This window comes from Nerophis lumbriciformis, linkage group LG31 (assembly GCF_033978685.3).
Source record: "Nerophis lumbriciformis linkage group LG31, RoL_Nlum_v2.1, whole genome shotgun sequence".
NCBI classification, from domain to species: domain Eukaryota; kingdom Metazoa; phylum Chordata; class Actinopteri; order Syngnathiformes; family Syngnathidae; genus Nerophis; species Nerophis lumbriciformis.
The window spans coordinates 5,005,001-5,025,000 of record NC_084578.2 but is presented as its reverse complement, the minus strand read 5'-3'; the positions used below and the strand labels follow the sequence as shown (position 1 = coordinate 5,025,000).

At 40.2% G+C, this 20,000-nt stretch overlaps 1 protein-coding gene across 1 annotated transcript in view; it reads right to left on the bottom strand.

Moving 5' to 3' along the window:
• LOC133574055 (GRIP and coiled-coil domain-containing protein 2) overlaps positions 1-20,000 on the bottom strand; it is a 95,510-nt gene that overhangs the window by 72,123 nt on the left and 3,387 nt on the right. The window contains exons 2-10 of the mRNA XM_061926078.2: positions 13,180-13,242; positions 13,007-13,091; positions 12,854-12,933; positions 12,659-12,763; positions 10,124-10,607; positions 3,305-5,142; positions 2,152-2,212; positions 1,877-1,977; positions 1,682-1,780 (exon numbers count right to left, since the gene is read on the bottom strand). Coding sequence (XP_061782062.1) covers positions 1,682-1,780; positions 1,877-1,977; positions 2,152-2,212; positions 3,305-5,142; positions 10,124-10,607; positions 12,659-12,763; positions 12,854-12,933; positions 13,007-13,091; positions 13,180-13,242 — 2,916 coding nt within the window. The remainder of the gene's footprint in view (positions 1-1,681; positions 1,781-1,876; positions 1,978-2,151; positions 2,213-3,304; positions 5,143-10,123; positions 10,608-12,658; positions 12,764-12,853; positions 12,934-13,006; positions 13,092-13,179; positions 13,243-20,000) is intronic.

Genomic DNA, 20,000 nt, shown 5'->3' with positions numbered 1-20,000 from the left:
AGCCGTAAGGGTGGAAATCGGTGAATATTAATCCCGGGAGTTTTCTGCGGGAGGCACTGAAATCCGGAAGTCTCACGGGAAAATTGGGGGGTTCAGCAAGTACCGTATTTTCCGCACTATTAGCCGCACCTAAAAACCACAAATTTTCTCAAAAGCTGACAGTGCGGCTTATAACCCGGTGCGCTTTATATATGGATTAATATTAAGATTCATTTTCATAAAGTTTAGGTCTCGCAACTACGGTAAACAGCCGCCATCTTTTTTCCCCGTAGAAGAGGAAGCGCTTCTTCTTCTACGGTAAGCAACCGCCAAGGTAAGCACCCGCCCCCATAGAAGAGGAAGCGCTTCTTCTTCTACTGTAAGCAACCACCCGCCCCCGTAGAAGAAGAAGCGCGCGGGTATTACGTTTCATTTCCTTTGTGTGTTCCATGTTGATATACGACTCCATGCGCGCCCACATCACAGATGGTGTCAAAAAACAAGTGAAGCACACAAATACAACACTCGCCGTCATTCCGGGTGGATTAACCAAAGAACTCCAACCGCTCGATATTGGTGTCAACAAGGCATTTAAAGCATGACTGCGAACGGCGTGGGAACAATGGATGACCGAAGGCGAACACACCTTCACTAAGACAGGGAGACAGCGCCGGACGACATACGCCAACATCTGCCAGTGGATCGTAAATGCCTGGGCGGATATTTCGGTCACAACTGTGGTCCGAGCTTTCCGGAAGGCAATGACTTCGACGAGACGGAGCCGGCCATTTTGGATCCCGTATTCGCCCAACTTTTTAATTCGGACACCGAAGGAGAAGAATTCGAGGGATTTATGAATGAAGAATAACTTCAGAAAGTGAGCGTTATGTTTATTTTGTGTGTTGTGACATTAACGTTCGAGCAACATTAAGTTATTGATGTTATTGCTCTGCACTATTTTGAATTTTACTATGTTTGTGATTGCACATTTGCACATTACCGTACATTTTGGGAGTGAACAGAGTTGTTAGAACGCTGGTTTTTAATATATTATTAAAGTTTGACTGACCTATCTGACTGTTTTTTTGACATTCCCTTTAGCGCAGTTAGATGCGGCTTATAACACGGGGCGGCTTATAGGTGGACAAAGTTTTGAAATATGCCGTTCATTGAAGGCGCGGCTTATAACCCAGGGCGGCTTATGGTGCGGAAAATACGGTAAGCTGCTGAGCCGCATCAGAGTGATCAAAGAGCCGCATGCGGCTCCGGAGCCGCGGGTTGCCGACCCCTGACTTAGCGTATAACGGTTAATTAAGGTAAAACATTTTCTACAGTCAAAATAAAATGCATGATTCATTTAAGTGTGTACATGATTAACGATTTTTTTTGTTGTAATTACTCACATGAGTTAACTCGTTGATTTTGACAGTCCTAATAATCATTGCTAGTATTAATACAGTAATGTTGATTAAATATTGTAATTTATCAACACAATTTTGCACATAGCTTTTATCTAAGACTGTAATCTTTACTGCGGGATTAGAATGAGATTGTTTGACAACTCTGACAAAACCATAGTTAACCTTGATCATATCATGTCTATTGGTCATTTGTCATCATTTGGATGAAATTCTTCAGATCGTGTTCTAGACTGCCGTGGTCGTTTGGTTGAGCCTCACATTCCCTCCCAAGACAAGAGTACCTTGTAGCCTTCAGCGCAGTGAATGATGTCCTTCATTGAACCGTTCACTTTGTCCCGCTCTGCTTTTAGAGACGCGACCTCGTCCCTGAGGGTTACAACCTGAAATGAGAAGATTGCATAATATCATGTGTATGTAGCATTTCTACATTCTAATGTGTTGAATCCAATAGATTGTTTTCTATCTCTTCTTCCCACCTCTTGTTTATTGCTGCTTAACTCCTTCTTCGCTTTGACAGCCACAGCTTTGATTTTGTTGATTTTCTCATCCTTTTCTTTGTTGTGCCGCTCCATTTCAGCTAGAGGTAGAATTCACAAAAAGTCTGACAATAATATAAAAAAAAACCCCACCAAAACCATCGCAAAGATGGATATAGGTTGATAATTAAATACTGTATGTTTTATAAAAACTAATAGTGAACCAAGTATAGGGAAAACATGCATGTTTTTGCACACTCTTGCTACACCCATACCTAGTTTATGTGTGATTTCCACAACTTTATTGTCCTCAGACAATGCTGACTTGGCAGAATCCTGTCGGAATAACAGACAAAGAAAGGTTTGCAGATTGAACACTTTGTATACACGTACTAAACACATAGAAATCATCCTGCTAGGGAAATTAGGGCTCAAGACAAAGTGAATACGTCAGGAGTGTCCAAATTGTAGCCATTTGCAGGCCAGAGCTGATTTTTTAACGACACAATTTAAAAACACAATTAAAAAGGAAAACGTGAAAGAGTAGAATAATGTCATTGCTCAAAAAACAATGTTAGGAATTATTGACAAATTTTAGGCTCCAATTACTTTGAATCTAATCGTCCACTTTGGTATATTTTGGGGGGAAAACATTGCATATGTTATGCTTTTGTCATAAAAAGGACAAAAAGGGTATACAACAAACACAAAAAAACATGAAAAAATACTCAAGTTGATCCAAACACTTCAGCGTTTAAAAAATAAAAAGTTTTGTTTTTTTAACACTTTTATAATTAAATTTTACTGGGACTTTTCTTTTTTTTCAAACTGTCATTGTTGTGTTTTTGAACAAATCCACAGTATTTAAGGCTAAAAATACTTCACACCAAATATTACACTTTGAATTTTTTTGGGGGAAAATATTGCATATTTTATGTTTAGCCATAAAAACCTGGGTTTTGACAAAAAGAGCATAAAACATAAAAAATATAGCTTAATATCAAGATTTAAGCGTTGAATAAAACAAAAAAGAATTATAATATATGACTTACTACGAACATTTTTATGACTGAGACCCTCCCGGGTCCCTGGGACAAAACTTGAGAGAGTAGCCGATATGAATGTATTGGTGTGGGCTAATCTCCTGAAATTTCAGTAAAACTTGATAATATTCCTATTCTGTCTTGATGGTCCTTCTTACTCAGCATATGTCATCGAAAGAATTTGGGATTGACCAGTAACTTAGATTCCCTGGGAGGAAGAGCTGGTCGACGCAACAAGCCTTAGAGGGTTAAAAAATATAAATGTTTACAATTTTGAAACTTAAAAATATCAAAATGGCACCCGCATGCTGTGATTTTTCAAAAAAAAGTTTAGACACTCCTGGCATAGGTCTAATCCTGAGGAAACATGAAGAACTACACTGACCTGCAGTGCAGCCATTTCAGCCTTCAACTGAGATATGAGTGAGTCCTTCTCCGTCAGCTGCTCTTTAAATTCTCTACTTTCTCTCTCCATACTCTCAATGTCAGCCTTCTCATTTTCTTCTCCGCCTTGGGACATCAGATGGATTCGGGCCTGCAACGTTTGATTCTCGGCGCACATCTTCTCACTGAGCGTCCTCATGTCGTTCAGGTCTTTCTGTAGCCCTTCAGTGTCTCTTTGCGTCTCCTGCAGATTGACTCTCAGCATGTTCCTCTCTTGCTCCAGAGTGTGAAGCTCGCTTGGCATGGCTTCCTCCGATCTTTGTTCCCTTTGAGCCTCTTCAAGACTAGTCCTCAACAGGTTTCTCTCCAATTGCAGCTCTTTGAAGCATATTTGGAGGTCTTCCAATTCTTTCTTGGTGTTATTAAAAGCTGCCGACTGGGTCTCCAGTCCTGTCGTTGTATTGTGAGCGAGCTTAGCTTCTTCTTCTTCTCTCAGAGAATTCAACATCGTTTCAAGATCCTTTTTCCGGGATGACTCCTGCTCCAGTTGATCCTCTACAGCTGCCAGCTTGGAGCCCACAAGTTCTCGCTCTTCCTGGCTTTGGGAAAGCGTGGCTAACGTCTCCTCCAGTTTTTGATGGAGGCAGGTATTGTCTGCAGATATGTCTTTTAGATTCAGCTCCAAAGAGGACATAGCCTGTTGTATTCTGCCCACTTCTTCTTTCAGGCTGGCCTCGGTCTTGTCCCTCTCCTCCTTCAAAACTTGCATTTCATTTTCCTTCTCTGTTTTCAAGACTTTCAACTCCCTTTCGATTTCTTCTCTCAGCAGTTGTGCCGCCTCCTTCTCCTCCTGCAGACGCTCGATGTCTTTGGCCTTTTCACTTTTCAGCTCCTGCATTTCCTCCTCTCGAAGTTGAAGCAAGGTCTGTATTCTGTCTTGCTCTTCAGTCAGTGTATTCACCAGCTCACCCAGTTCTTCAGTCACGGTCTCTTTTATTTGTAGTTGGGAGAGGATCTCCTCATTCTGCTTGGTGAGCTTCTCCACAGTTTCAAGTGCTAAAGTTTGTTTCTCTGCTGTGGACTTTTGCTCGTCAGCCGAATCACTCTCGAACTTCATTTTTAGGTCTTGCACAGTTTCTAAAAGAACAGTCTTCTCCTCCGTAACCCTTTCGACTTTGGCTGACAACTCTTCCTTCTCGTGGCTGAGTTGCTCTATCTTGTCTTGAAGGTTCTGTAACGAGTTTGCTCCCTGCTCCTTCATGGCTTTGTACTGCAGAACAAAGTCGTTTGTCTTCTGAGCCAGTTCTGTCTCAAACTTTTGCAGTACGTCCCTCATGTGGTAGAAGTCAGCCAGGGCAGAGTCCCTCTCTCTGGTCAAGGCTTCACACTGGGACTTAAGCTTCTCTTGCTCATCTTGATTCTGTTGGTTTTGGTCTTGGACTGGCATGACCGGTGACTCTTTGGATTCACATGATACGGTCCTTTCAGAGTCAACGTTTATGAGGTTGGGGGTTGTTGGGTCAATCTCTCGATTCAACTGCAACTCATTGATCTTAAAATCCATCTCTTCCCTTTCCATCTGGAACTCCTCTTTGACTTTCTCCAGCTCCGACTCAAGCTCGGTCTTCACATTACTGAGCAGGGTGAGCTCATCTTGTAACATGGTGTTCTGAGCGTGAAGGTCCTCCATGGCCGCCCTCAGTGGTCCGCCCTCCGCGGCCTCGCTATCAACACCACTGGAGTTGCCTTGACTGCATGCAGACAGCGCCAGCTTCTTAGCGATCCCTGAACTACGACCAGGCTCCTCGTCTTCTTCTTGGACATCCTGCAGATAGCTCTCTGGGGAAATACAGATTATGTGGAGTGATGAGCATCTTATCTTGCTGATTCTATTGTACCTTATGTTCCGTCCCGAAACCTACGTTCCCAAATCCCCCCAAAAAAGTCTGCAGGCTTTAGAGCTGTGGTATGTGTACCACTAGTCAGCGCCGTGTGTAATGATACCCTTATGACATCAAGTCATGGATGGTAGTGAATTTCCTACAAATCAACCAGGACAAAACAGAGGTTTGTCCGGATGGCCAGAGGAAGAAACTTTTACCAAAATTACAAGATTTTAAATCCACAAAATCTATAAAAAATCTAGGCGTAATTTTTTACTTTTATCTTACATATTAAAAACATTACAAAAATAGTTTTTTTATCATCTTAGGAACATAGCCAGATTCCGCCCGTTTCTCTCTCAGGCCAACACGGAGGTGCTAATGCATGCTTTTATTTCTTGTTGTTTAGACTATTGTGATGCCTTGCTCTCTGGCCTTCCCTAAAATAATATCAGAATTCCACAATTATTACATAAACTCAGCTGCATGCACGCTGACAAGGACCAGAGGGCGGGAGCACATTACACCAGTTTTAAAGTTGCCGCCATGGCTCCCCGTCCGCATCAGGGTCGATTTTAAAGTTCTATTATTAGTTTTTTAATGTCTTAATGGCCCTGTGCCTTTTATCTAGCTGACCTGCTCTTACCGTATCAACGCTTCTCCGGCACTGGCCTTTTATCTTAACCAAATACCAGAACAAAGACCCACGGTGAGGCGGCATTTAGCCGCTATGGCCCCCACCTGTGGAACAGCTTGCCAGAGAGCTTCAGGACTGTGTACTTCAGGGGGGTCAAACTAATTTTAGCTCGGGGGTCGCATGGAGGAAAATCTGTGCACACGCGGGCCGGACTATTAAAATCATGGCATTAAAACAAAAAAATAAAGACAACTTCAGATTGTTTTCTTTGTCTTACTTTGGCCAAAAATAAATACAAATATAGAAAGGTCGCGGCATGGGTAACGCATACCTGCCAACTTTTGAAATCAGAAAAACCTAGTAGCCAGGGTCCAGGGGCCGCAGGCCCCGGTAGGTCCAGGACAAAGTCCTGGTGGGGGTTTCAGGGCCCCGACGCAAAATGATTGATTGCATTCAGATAGGTTAAAATGTTGCTAAAACCATCACTTTTCTATCAGTCACAGTGACTTTTCAAAACAAAAATATTACAGCAAAAATCATATGGGTTGATTGACATGTTTATTCTGTAAGCTAACTTCTATAGTTTGAAATTATTTTGACAGTTAATGCCAGTTATCCTGTCAACCTTTCACAAGACTTCAATTTGTTAATTGAAAGTATAAACAGTATAAACACTTTTTACAGTAAACAAATGGTAAAACAGTACTAAACAATTCCATAAAAAAAAAAATTGGTGTCATTATAAACTTTCTGTCCAAGCTTGTATAATCTACTGCCTTGTTCAATTGTAAAAAATATTCTGTGCCTAAAATTCACATTTCTATCACAATTATCATACTGTAAACATGGTAAGCTAACTTCATTAAAATTAATAGTCCTGTCAATAGCATGGAATTACAATTCAAATGTAGTTTTTTTGTAAGCCTTTCAAAAGAATTCAAAATATGAAAAATTAATGAAAATTAATTTAAGCCATCAGACACTTGAAAAGTGGCACATCACATCTCTAATGTAATCATTTTAACTTTTCAACAGAAATAGCACTGCAAAAATATTAAGGACATACTTCTGTATTTTGGTAGTTATGCTGTCAACATTTAACAAGATTTCTTCAACTTGGACTTGAAAGCATAAATAGTATAAACACTTTTAACAGTATAACAGTTCTAAACAATTCCAATAGATAACATTGGTGTCATTACCTTTTAGTGGCTAAAATCCGAAAAACGTTGAAAGTTTTCCACTTGTATCGCTAGCAACGGCATTAGACTTGTGTTTTTTTGTCCCAACGTGGTCTTTTACATCGCTCATTCCTCCGTGTCCGATCGAAAAATCTTGTCTGCACAAGGTGCAATTCGCGTAGTTTTCACCCTTTTTGGAACGGATAATTATTCCCGGATAGGCTTTTGAATATTCTTCACGGAATGAATGCAGTTTTCTTTTCGGTTCAAGACTCGTTTGCGATTTTTCTCCGGCTGATTCCATGATCGTTCGCTCGTTTGGAAACAATGGGCAACAGGTGCCTCGTGCTTGGCAGCGGTGCTATAAATAGCCTCGCGCATGGCATTCGGAATGGCTCGATAGGAAGTTACGGGAAGCAGTGTCGATTGTGATTGTTGTTACGCGATTTCGTGAATAAAACTTAAAAAAAAAAAAAAAATTTTAATTAATGAAAAACCGTATTTTTTATCACTGCAACCGTAACCCGGAATAGGTTGATGAAAACCGTACTAATTACGGGAAAACCGGAGTAGTTGGCAGGTATGGTAACGTTAGCTGTGGTGCTAGCGTTAATACGAGAGAAAGAAGGTGCGAATCTGGTAACAAATGAAGGAAGAATTAATTCCCAAGAAAAACAGCAGGGGGTCCATCGTCTGGCGGTGGTTTGGCTTCAAGCGGGAAGATGTCGAACAGACAACCGTCATTTGTCAAGTGTGGGTCAAAAGCGTTGCTACGAAAAGTAGCTTTACTGCTAATATGTAGCATCATTTGAAAAGTCACCTGCTAGAGAATGAAGAGTGCTTACTCCGCGTGTCAACATCTCTGTTCGGTGCCACACCAACAAAATGCCGAGGCAACCATTTCCAGATCAACACCATAGGACAAAAATAGTCAACAACAGAAGGAGATAACGTCTGCAGGAACCTACCACATAGTGAAGGACATACACTGTTTGATTTCCTATTATGACAGTTATTGAAATATCTTGTGTGACATCATGCACAAAAGTGCACTTTGTTTTAAACTATTGTAGTGGCGTTCTGTACAAAAAGTGCACTTTAATTGAGTGTTGTTTTGATATGTCATCTTAGTGACATCATGCACAAAAGTGCACTAATAGCTTGTTTTAAAATGTCTCTGGCAATCTTGCACTTTCTGTTTTGAAAAGACATGAATGTTTGTTCCACTGCTTAATAACTGTTTAATTAATGCACTTTTGGTCAATTGACTTAGTTGTGATTTCCCTCTCTGCATGAAAGTTTAAAAGTAGCATATATTAATGCAGTATGAAGAAGAATGTTTTAATGTAGACACATAGAATCATCATACTGCTGTGATTATACAGTGGGGCAAAAAAGTATTTAGTCAGCCACCAATTGTGCAAGTTCTCCCACTTAAAATGATGACAGAGGTCTGTCATTGTCATCATAGGTACGCTTCAACTGTGAGAGACAGAATGTGAAAAAAAAAATCCAGGAATTCACATTGTAGGATTTTTAAAGAATTTATTTGTAAATTATGGTGGAAAATAAGTATTTGGTCAATAACAAAAATTCTACTCAATACTTTGTAATATAACCTTTGTTGGCAATAACAGAGGTCAAACGATTACTATAGGTCTTTACCAGGTTTGCACACACAGTAGCTGGTATTTTGGCCCATTCCTCCATGCAGATCTTCTCGAGAGCAGTGATGTTTTGGGGCTGTCGCCGAGCAACACAGATTTTCTATGGGGTTGAGGTCTGGAGACTGGCTAGGCCACTCCAGGTCTTTCAAATGCTTCTTACGGAGCCACTCCTTCGTTGCCCGGGCGGTGTGTTTGGGATCATTGTCATGCTTGAAGACCCAGCCACGTTTCATCTTCAAAGCTCTCTCTGATGGAAGGAGGTTTTGGCTCAAAATCTCACGATACATGGCCCCGTTCATTCTTTCCTTAACACGGATCAGTCGGCCTGTCCCCTTAGCAGAAAAACAGCCCCAAAACATGATGTTTCCACCCCCATGCTTCACAGTAGGTATGGTGTTCTTGGGATGCAACTCAGTATTCTTCTTCCTCCAAACACGACGAGTTGAGTTTATACCAAAAAGTTCTATTTTGGTTTCATCTGACCACATGACATTCTCCCAATCCTCTGCTGTATCATCCATGTGCTCTCTGGCAAACTTCAGACGGGCCTGGACATGCACTGGCTTAAGCAGGGGGACACGTCTGGCACTGCAGGATTTGATTCCCTGTCGGCGTAGTGTGTTATTGATGGTAACCTTTGTTACTTTGGTCCCAGCTCTCTGCAGGTCATTCACCAGGTCCCCCCGTGTGGTTCTGGGATTTTTGCTCACCGTTCTCATGATCATTTTGACCCCACGGGATGAGATCTTGCGTGGAGCCCCAGATCGAGGGAGACTATCAGTGGTCTTGTATGTCTTCCATTTTCTGATAATTGCTCCCACAGTTGATTTTTTTTCACACCAAGCTGCTTGCCTATTGTAGATTCACTCTTCACAGTCTGGTGCAGGTCTACAATTCTTTTCCTGGTGTCCTTCGACAGCTCTTTGGTCTTGGCCATAGTGGAGTTTGGAGTCTGACTGTTTGAGGCTGTGGACAGGTGTCTTTTATACAGATAACGAGTTCAAACAGGTGCCATTAATACAGGTAACGAGTGGAGGACAGAAGAGCTTCTTAAAGAAGAAGTTACAGGTCTGTGAGAGCCAGAGATCTTCCTTGTTTGAAGTGACCAAATACTTATTTTCCACCATAATTTACAAATAAATTCTTTAAAATTCCTACAATGTGAATTCCTGGATTTCTCTCACAGTTGAAGTGTACCTATGATGAAAATTACAGACCTCTGTCATCATTTTAAGTGGGAGAACTTGCACAATCGTGGCTGACTAAATACTTTTTTGCCCCACTGTATGTTCATTCAAGGCTAAGGCAAAGTATCGAGATATATATCGTGTATCATGACATGGCCTAAAAATATTGAGATATTAAAAAAAGGCCATATCGCCCAGCCCTACCAATGACCGAAACACAAAAGTATATTTCCACATTTACAATTGACCGGCAGGTCATTCCTACCTTTGAGAGCCAGCTGCTCAGTCAGCTCTTCCTGGAGCAGCAGAAGTCGCTCCCTCTCCACCTCACATTCCTCCTCAAGAGCCCTGAGTTCCACCTCGTGCTGGATGCTCCTCTGGGCCAACTCTTCCTTCAGGTTCTCCGCCTCCTGCTGGGCTTCAGTCAGCTCGGACTGGTGACTCTCTTGCAGCGCGGCGATCTCCTTCGAGCTTCTCTCTTGGATCGCTTCGAGTTCAGCTTGAAGAGTTTGAAGCTGAACTTTTAGGGAACTTTCGTGGACACCACTGACGCCGGCTTCCTCAAAAAGGTGCTGCTTCTCTCTTTCACTTTCTCCCTCCTTATCACTGTCTTCTCGCTCTTTCAGCAATTTCTGGAAATGTGCCACTTCTTCTTGCCGTCGACTGTCGGATTCCTTGACGCTGATCTTTAGGACGTCGATGGTCCGTTGGTGGTCTTCGATCACGTGGCCAAGTTCTGCGACATCATCCTGCACAGAAGTAAAGTTTTTGCAGTCAAATTGCTTTTCACAGAAAATTCATTAAACACATTTTTTTTAAATTTTTTTTTACTGTATCGTAAGCATTATATGATTTTCCATATTATATCGAGAGGTGACAATTTGGTTTCACCCCTAATTAAGATGACATTGTTGAATTTGCGTAGATGCATGTTTCCTATTAATTGTGAAAAAGTAATTGTTAGAATAATTGTTTGTAAATGATCACAAAAACTTTGTGTTACATTGAGTTCCTAGCAGGGGGATGGGCGCTGTCTTTGAAACCTACCAAGAGGAATGCTCGTAAAACTCCACTGGAACTTCAAAGCAGACAGATGGTAGGATCTGCCCAATTTCCAGACAAACTCTTTTTGAAGTATTTTACGAACCCTTTTTGAACTATTTTATGGAACTCTTTTTGAAGTATTTTACAAACTCTCTTTGAACTATTTTATGGAACTCTTTTTGAACTATTTTACGACCTCTTCTTTTGAACTGTTTGGTAACCAAAGGCAACGCTGTTTACGACCCACTTCCCTCTGGAAGCAGCTGTGGTCAGGTGGGGGGAGAAAGTCAAATAGAGACGGAGGAGTGCAATCAGATGGCAGGATCTGCCCAATTTCCAGACGAACTCTTTTTGAAGTATTTTACGAACCCTTTTTGAACTATTTTATGGAACTCTTTTTGAAGTATTTTACAAACTCTCTTTGAACTATTTTATGGAACTCTTTTTTAACTATTTTACGACCGCTTCTTTTGAACTGTTTGGTAACCAAAGGCAACGCTGTTTATGACCCACTTCCCTCTGGAAGCAGCTCTGGTCAGGTGGGGGGAGAAAGTCAAATAAAGACGGAGGAGTGCAATCAGATGGCAGGATCTGCCCAATTTCCAGACAAACTCTTTTTGAAGTATTTTACGAACCCTTTTTGAACTATTTTATGGAACTCTTTTTGAAGTATTTTACAAACTCTCTTTGAACTATTTTATGGAACTGTTTTTGAAGTATTTTACGACCGCTTCTTTTGAACTGTTTGGTAACCAAAGGCAACGCTGTTTACGACTCACTTCCCTCTGGAAGCAGCTGTGGTCAGGTGGGGGGAGAAAGTCAAATAAAGACGGAGGAGTGCAATCTTTTGGCAGAGCGTGCTGAGACACTGTAAGACAGGGGTGCTCATTACGTCGATCGCGAGCTACCGGTCGATCTCGGAGGGTGTGTCAGTTGATCACCAGCCAGGCATTAAAAAAATAGTCCTAAAAATGAGCGATCATAAATCTTGACTATGACGTCACTTTCGTCACTTGATTGACATTCACGGCACCCGAGGGTCTTCTGAGATGACGCTGGCTGCTGCCAGCTCATTAAAATTACCGACTGGAAGGCGAGAAACACTTTATTTCAACAGACTCTGGCGCCGTACCTGTCGTCAAAACTCCAAAGACCGACTGCACAGTTGCACAATAAAAGCTCTGCTTCATCCTGCCTGCGCTACCAAAATAAGAGTCTCAGAAAGCTGGCGTGCACAAGCTAGCAAGCTACGGAGTTTGCCGACAATGTATTTCTTGTAAAGTGTATACAAAGGAGTACGGAAGCTGGACAAATAAGATGCCAAAAACCAACCACTTTCATGTGGTATTGGACAGAAAGGAGGACTTTTTTTCTCCTCCATTCGAAAATGCGGACGTTATCATCTGTCTGATTCCAATCAATGCAAGTCATCACAATCAGGTAATACACCAACTTATATTCTTGTCTTCATGAAAGAAAGGAATCTATATGTGTTAAACATGCTTGTATTATCTTTAAACACCTTTAACTTGTTAACAATATTAACTATATGTGTTAAACATGCTTGTATTATCTTTAACCACCTTTAAGTTGTTAACAATATTAACTATATGTGTTAAACATGCTTGTTTTATCTTTAACCACCTTTAAGTTGTTAACAATATTAACTATATGTGTTAAACATGCTTGTATTATCTTTAACCACCTTTAAGTTGTGACAGTGAAAATGACACACTACTTGAATTTTTAAGTTCACCTTGGCTAATTGTTTGATCCTCTCCAATTCTTTCTGAGACAACGCGAGGCTTTGCTGTGTTTCTGCCTTCTCCAACAATAATGCATCCATCCTCTCGGTCAGCTCCTGTCACACAAAAGGTGGTGTCCAGCACAAAACAAATGATATATTACCAGAAACACATTGCTAAGACGCTTTGCTACACAACATTTCAACCTCTATCAACGAGGAGTCGTCTGAACTGCTGTTACGGTTTTTGCAAGGCTCTTTGAGCGTCTCCACTTCCTTCTCCAAATCTGAAACGGCACATCAGGTTATATAAATATATGACACTGCGCAACCTCAGTCCTAAAATAATCATCCTGTCACCTGCACATCTGCTCTTCATCTTTTGGAAAGCAGCCATTTGCTTTTTGGTAAACTTGATGAGATCCTCTTTGGACAGTGCATCCAGCTGTTGAAAGAATTGTTGTCACTGTGCTGTTGATACCTACAATCAAAACTGCCCTTTTTCATAAACATTTCAAATAAGCGGGTAATACCTTTGATTTGGGCGCACCAGCTGGTGGTGAAGCCACAGATTCCGCTCCTGTGTTAGCAGGGTCCTGTGAAAGCAATGCGTCATAAACAAAGTACAGTAATTATCAAAGCAATGTGTAATAAACACAGTTATAATTAAAGAAAATGACACATGCACCAGGATTGGGATATTAAAGGAGCTGTTAGCAACATTTACACAGAAGCCTAAAGGGCGGTAACTTCCCCAAGCTTCTAGAGCAGGGGTGCTCATTACGTCGATCGCGAGCTACCGGTCGATCGTGGAGGGTGTGTCAGTCGATCACCAGCCAGGCATTAAAAAAATAGTCCTAAAAATGAGCGATCATAAATCTTCACTATGACGTCACTTGATTGACATTCACGACACCCGAGGGTCTTCTGAGATGACGCTGGCTGCTGCCAGCTCATTAAAATTACCGACAGGAAGGCGAGAAACACTTTATTTCAACAGACTCTGGCGCCGTACCTGTCGTCAAAACTCCAAAGACCGACTGCACAGTTGCACAGTTGCGCTAACAAAATAAGAGTCTCAGAAAGCCAGCGCAAACAAGCTAGCAAGCTAAGGAGTTTGCCGACAATTTATTTTTTGTAAAGTGTATACAGAGGAGTACGGAAGCTGGACAAATAAGATGCCAAAAACCAACCACTTTCATGTGGTATTGGACAGAAAGGAGGACTTTTTTTCTCCTCCATTCGAAAACGCGGACATTATCAGCACTACTGTCTGATTCCAATCAGTGCAAGTCATCAGAATCAGGTAATACACCAACTTATATTCTTGTCTTCATGAAAGAAAGGAATCTATATGTGTTAAACATGCTTGTATTATCTTTAAACATCTTTAACTTATTAACAATATTAACTATATGTGTTAAACATGCTTGTATTATCATTAAACACCTTTAACTTGTTAACAATATTAACTATATGTGTTAAACATGCTTGCATTATCTTTAAACATCCTTAACATGTTAACAATATTAACTATATGTATTAAACATACTTTTATTATCATTAAACACCTTTAACTTATTAACAACATTAACTATATGTTAAACATGCTTGTATTATCATTAAACACCTTTAACTTGTTAACAATATTAACTATATGTGTTAAACATGCTTGCATTATCTTTAAACATCCTTAACATGTTAACAATATTAACTATATGTATTAAACATACTTTTATTATCATTAAACACCTTTAACTTATTAACAACATTAACTATATGTTAAACATGCTTGTATTATCATTAAACACCTTTAACTTGTTAACAATATTAACTATATGTGTTAAACATACTTGTATTATCATTAAACACCTTTAAGTTGTTAACAATATTAACCATGTGTTAAACATGTGTTAAACATGCTTGCATTATCATTAAACACCCTTAACTTGTTAACAAAAACATATATTTCATAAATAAGTAAATATAAATTATACATATGAATGAGGTAGATCCCCACGACTTGATCAATTGAAAAGTAGCTCGCCTGCAGAAAAAGTGTGAGCACCCCTGTTCTAGAGCGTATTGACGTGACTACATAGGTACGCTTCAGCGTTGGGTGTTGTTAGCTAATGATAGCGATTTGGATAGTTAGCATTTGCTGTCATTGAATGTGCAGTACAGGCCAAAAGTTTGGACACACCTTCTCCTTCACAACACAGCTGGTGGTCCCAACCCCATTGATAAAGCAAGAAATTACTCTAATCAATAGGGCTGTGAATCTTTGGGTGTCCCACGATTCGATTCAATATTGATTCTTGGGGTCACGATTCGATTCAAAATCGATTTTTTTCGATTCAAAAACGCTATTTTCCCAATTCAAAAGGATTCTCTATTCATTCAATACATAGGATTTCAGCAGGATCTACCCCAGTCTGCTGACATGCAAGCAGAGTAATAGATTTTTGTAAAAAGCTTTTATAATTGTAAAGGACAATGTAATTGCAATAATGTAAATTTGCAATAATGATTGCAATAATGTAAATTTGTTTTATCTATTAAATGAACCAAAAATATGACTTATTCTATCTTTGCGAAAATATTGGACACAGTGTGTTGTCAAGCTTATGAAATGCGATGCAAGTGTAAGCCACTGTGACACTATTGTTCTTTTATTTTTATTTTTTATAAATGCATACTTGCCAACCCTCCCGGATTTTCCGGGAGACTCCCGAAATTCAGCGCCTCTCCCGAAAACCTCCCGGGACAAATTTCCCCCCGAAAATATCCCGAAATTCAGGCGGACTCAGGTCCATGAGGACCTGAGTCCGCTAACCCACAATATAACCAGCATACCTGCCCAATGACGTAATAACTGTAGAATGATGGAGGGCGAGTTGTTGGTTTCTTATGTGGGTTTATTGTTAGGCAGTTTCATTAACGTCCTCCTAGCGCGGCAACAACACACAACAACAGCAGTCATCTTTTTTGTATACCGTAAAGCAGTTCGTCTGCCGTAAACAGCAATGTTGTGACACTCTTAAACAGGACAATACTGCCATCTAGTGCATTTGATGAAAGCACTTTTGTGTGTGCCACACATCAATGCATCATCAGAGACCAGTTCAGCATGGTTAGAAAAATAGTGAGAGAGAATAGAACAAGGATGGACAATTCAACCCTCAACTCAACAATGAGTAGATGAGTGTTATGTGTGTGTATATGTGTAAATAAATGAACACTGAAATTCAAGTATTTATTTTATATATATATTTATTTTATTTTATATATATATATATATATATATATATATATACATAAATATATATATATATATATATATACATATATATATAGCTAGAATTTACTGAACGTCAAGTATTTTGTTATATATATATATATATATATATATATATATATATATATATATATATATACACACACATATATATATATATATATATATATATATATGAAATACTTGACTTGGTGAATTCTAGCTGTAAATATACCCCTCCCCTTTTAGCCACGCCCCCCATCCCCCCCACCTCCCGAAATCGGAGGTCTCAAGGTTGGCAAGTATGCAAATGTCTAATGATAATGTCAATGAGGGATTTTTAATCACTGCTGTGTTGAAATTGTAACTAATATTGATACTGTTGTTGATAATATTAATTTTTGTTTCACTACTTTTGGTTTGTTCTGTGTCGTGTTTGTGTCTCCTCTCAATTTGCTCTGTTTATTGCAGTTCTGAGTGTTGCTGGGTCAGGTTTGGTTTTGGAATTGGATTACATTGTTATGGTATTGCTGTGTATTGTTTTGTTGGATTGATTAATTAAAAAATAAAAAATAAATATATATTTTTTTTAAATAAAAAATAAAAAAATCGATTTGTAAAAAATGAGAATTGATTCTGAATCGCACAACGTGAGAATCGCGATTCGAATTCGAATCGATTTTTTCCCACACCCCTACTAATCAACCCTGGTAAGGCACACCTGTGAAGTGAAAACCATTTTAGGTGACTACCTCTTGAAGCTCATCGAGAGAATGCCAAGAGTGTGCAGAGCAGTAATCAGCGCAAAGGGTGGCTATTTTGAAGAAATTAGAATACAAAACATGTTTTCAGTTATTTCACCTTTTTTTGTTAAGTACATAACTCCACATGTGTTCATTCATAGTTTTGATGTGACAATCGAAAATGTAAATAGTCATGAAAATAAAGAAAACGCATTGAATGAGAAGGTGTGTCCAAACTTTTGGCCTGTACTGTATATTCTATCCTAACAACAACATGACTGCAGATTTTTGGTTCTCTTGGACTGTTTTGTGTGTGGACGAGACAGGGTGAGTTACCGCCGTAAAACACCAATTATTTTGTTGGGACTGGTTGTAGTGCGTGCTATATGCTGTACCATCACGGCACGCATAACGCTGACAAGCGCCATTCATTTACAACCCGCATGCCGCACCAGCTTTCAAATTCCATATAAAGATGTAGGCAGCGTCTCTGAGACCCCTAGTTTATACATAGCACAAAGCAAAAAAATAAACTTTGTATGCAGTGTTAATTCATTTAAAATTTCAAAATAAATTTGCAGCTCCCATTGTTTTCTATAATTTGCGAAACTGGTCAAAATGGCTCTTTGACTGGTAAAGGTTGCCGACCCCTGCTCTTCTAGACCATCACCTTGAACCCGGAAGTACCTCTAGGTCACGTGATTGTAACCCAGCTATAGTCTGTAAAATATCAATAGATTATTTTGAACAAGAATAGCTCCACAAGTCTGCTACGAACTAAGCCAATGTGACTTTTTTTTTTTTTTTACTACAGTAACAGTTTTTGTTTTGAATAAAAATAAGAATTGGGGAAGTTTGTTTTTGTCTAACAGGAAGCTCCATGTGGTTATCATCACAATGAGATACATGCTACCATAGTAGTATTACGTGTCATTCAACAACTCTGCTCTCTTTTTGTTAGTAAAATAATGTCTTCTCAAAACACTAGTTGTGTATCTAACTTAACATACGCATAATGCATCCAGCTGTATGACAGTGAGACACAGGAGTCTAACAGGTAATTCAGTAACTCATCAAAAAGGTCAAATTATATTTGCTTCAAAAATTCTGAAAGTGTTCACTCATGACATTGCACTTCTGTTTAATGACCGAGTATCACAATATAGCATAAAGACAATAACGTTTGAGTGGAGATCTCCTTCATAAATAATGCACAATTGAAATGTTGCCAGTCATATTAATAAATCACAAATATCTCACCTCCTTTTTGTCAAAGTACAAATCCCAAAAACAGTGAAGTTGCCACGTTGTGTACCGTATTTTCCGCACTATTAGCCGCACCTAAAAACCACAAATTTACTCAAAAGCTGACAGTGCGGCTTTTAACCCGGTGCGCTTTATATATGGATTAATATTACGATTCATTTTCATAAAGTTTCGATCTCGCAACTTCGGTAAACAGCCGCCATCTTTTTTCCCGGTAGAACAGGAAGCGCTTCTTCTTCTACGCAAGCAACCGCCAAGGTAAGCACCCGCCCCCATAGAACAGGAAGCGCTTCTTCTTCTACTGTAAGCAACCACCCGCCCGCGTAGAAGAAGAAAAAGCGCGCGGATATACCGTACGTTTCATTTCCTTTGTGTGTTTACATCTGTAAAGACCACAAAATGGCTCCTACTAAGCGTCAGGGATCCGGTTCATGAAAAGACGCAATCTCTCCATCCGCACACGGATTACTATTTCACAGCAACTGATATTCCTGTGAACCGCACTGTGGATACAACGGGAGCACGTACGGTGAATATTCGCACCACAGGGAATGAGAAGTCATCCTTCACTGTGGTTCTAGCTTGCCATGCTAATGGCCAGAAACTTCCACCCATGGTGATATTCAAAAGGAAGACCTTGCCAAAAGAGACCTTTCCAGCCGGCGTCATCATAAAAGCTAACTCGAAGGGATGGATGAAGAAAAGATGAGCGAGTGGTTAAGGTAAGTTTAAGTTTACGCGAAGAGGCCGGGTGGCTTTTTTCACGCAGCTCTGTCCATGTTGATATACGTATGTTTGTGATTGCACATTTGCGTACATTTTGGGAGTGAACAGAGTTGTTAGAACGCTGGTTTTTAATATATTATTAAAGTTTGACTGACCTATCTGACTGTTTTTTTGACATTCCTTTAGCGCAGTTAGATGCGGCTTACAACACCGGGCGGCTTATAGGTGGACAAAGTTTTGAAATATGCCGTTCATTGAAGGCGCGGCTTTTAACCCAGGGCGCCTTATGGTGCGGAAAATACGGTAAATGGTAAATAAAAACAGAATACAATGATTTGCAAATCCTTTTCAACCTATGCAAAGACAAGATACTTAACGTTCCAACTGGTAAACTTTGTTATTTTTTGCCAATATTAGCTCATTAGGAGTTTGATGCCTGCAACATGTTTCAAAAAAGCTGGCACGAGTGGTAAAAAAAAGACTGATAAAGTTGAGGAATGCTCAACAAAGACTTATTTGGAACATCCCACAGGTCAGCGGTCGTCAACCCGCGGCTCCGGAGCCGCATGCGGCTCTTTGATCACTCTGATGCGGCTCAGCAGCTTACTTGCCGAACCCCCCGATTTTCCCGTGAGACTTCCGGAATTCAGTGACTCTCGCAGAAAACTCCCGGGATTAATATTCACCAATTTTCACACTTACATCTATAATAAGGGCGTGCCATGATGGTACAACATTTGAAGCCCTCTACAATCTGTATTAATAGTGTGCCAGCCCAACCACTTGTTATACAGTATGCATCTTCTGCTTGCACACGTACGTGACAGCAATGCATACTTGGTCAACAGCCACACAGGTTACACTGACGGTGACCATATAAAACAACTTTAACACTCTTACTAATAATGCGCCACACTGTGAACCCACACCAAACAAGAATGACAAACATATTTCGGGAGAACATCTGCACCGTAACACAACATAAACACAACAGGACAAATACCCAGAATCCCATGCAGCCCTGACTCTTCCGGGCTACATTATACACCCCTGCTACCACCAAACCCCGCCCCCACCCCAACCCTGCTCCCTCACACATCAACCCCCCCCTCTCTGTGCGTCGGTTGAGGTGGGCGGGGTTTGGTAGCGGGGGTGCATAATGTATTCCGGAAGAGTTAGGGCTGCATGGGATTCTGGGTATGTGTTCTGTTGTGTTTATGTTGTGTTACGGTGCAGATGTTCTCCCGAAATGTGTTTGTCATTCTTGTTTGGTGTGGGTTCACAGTGTGGCGCATTATTAGTAAGAGTGTTAAAGTTTTTTTTTATACCGCCACCGTCAGTG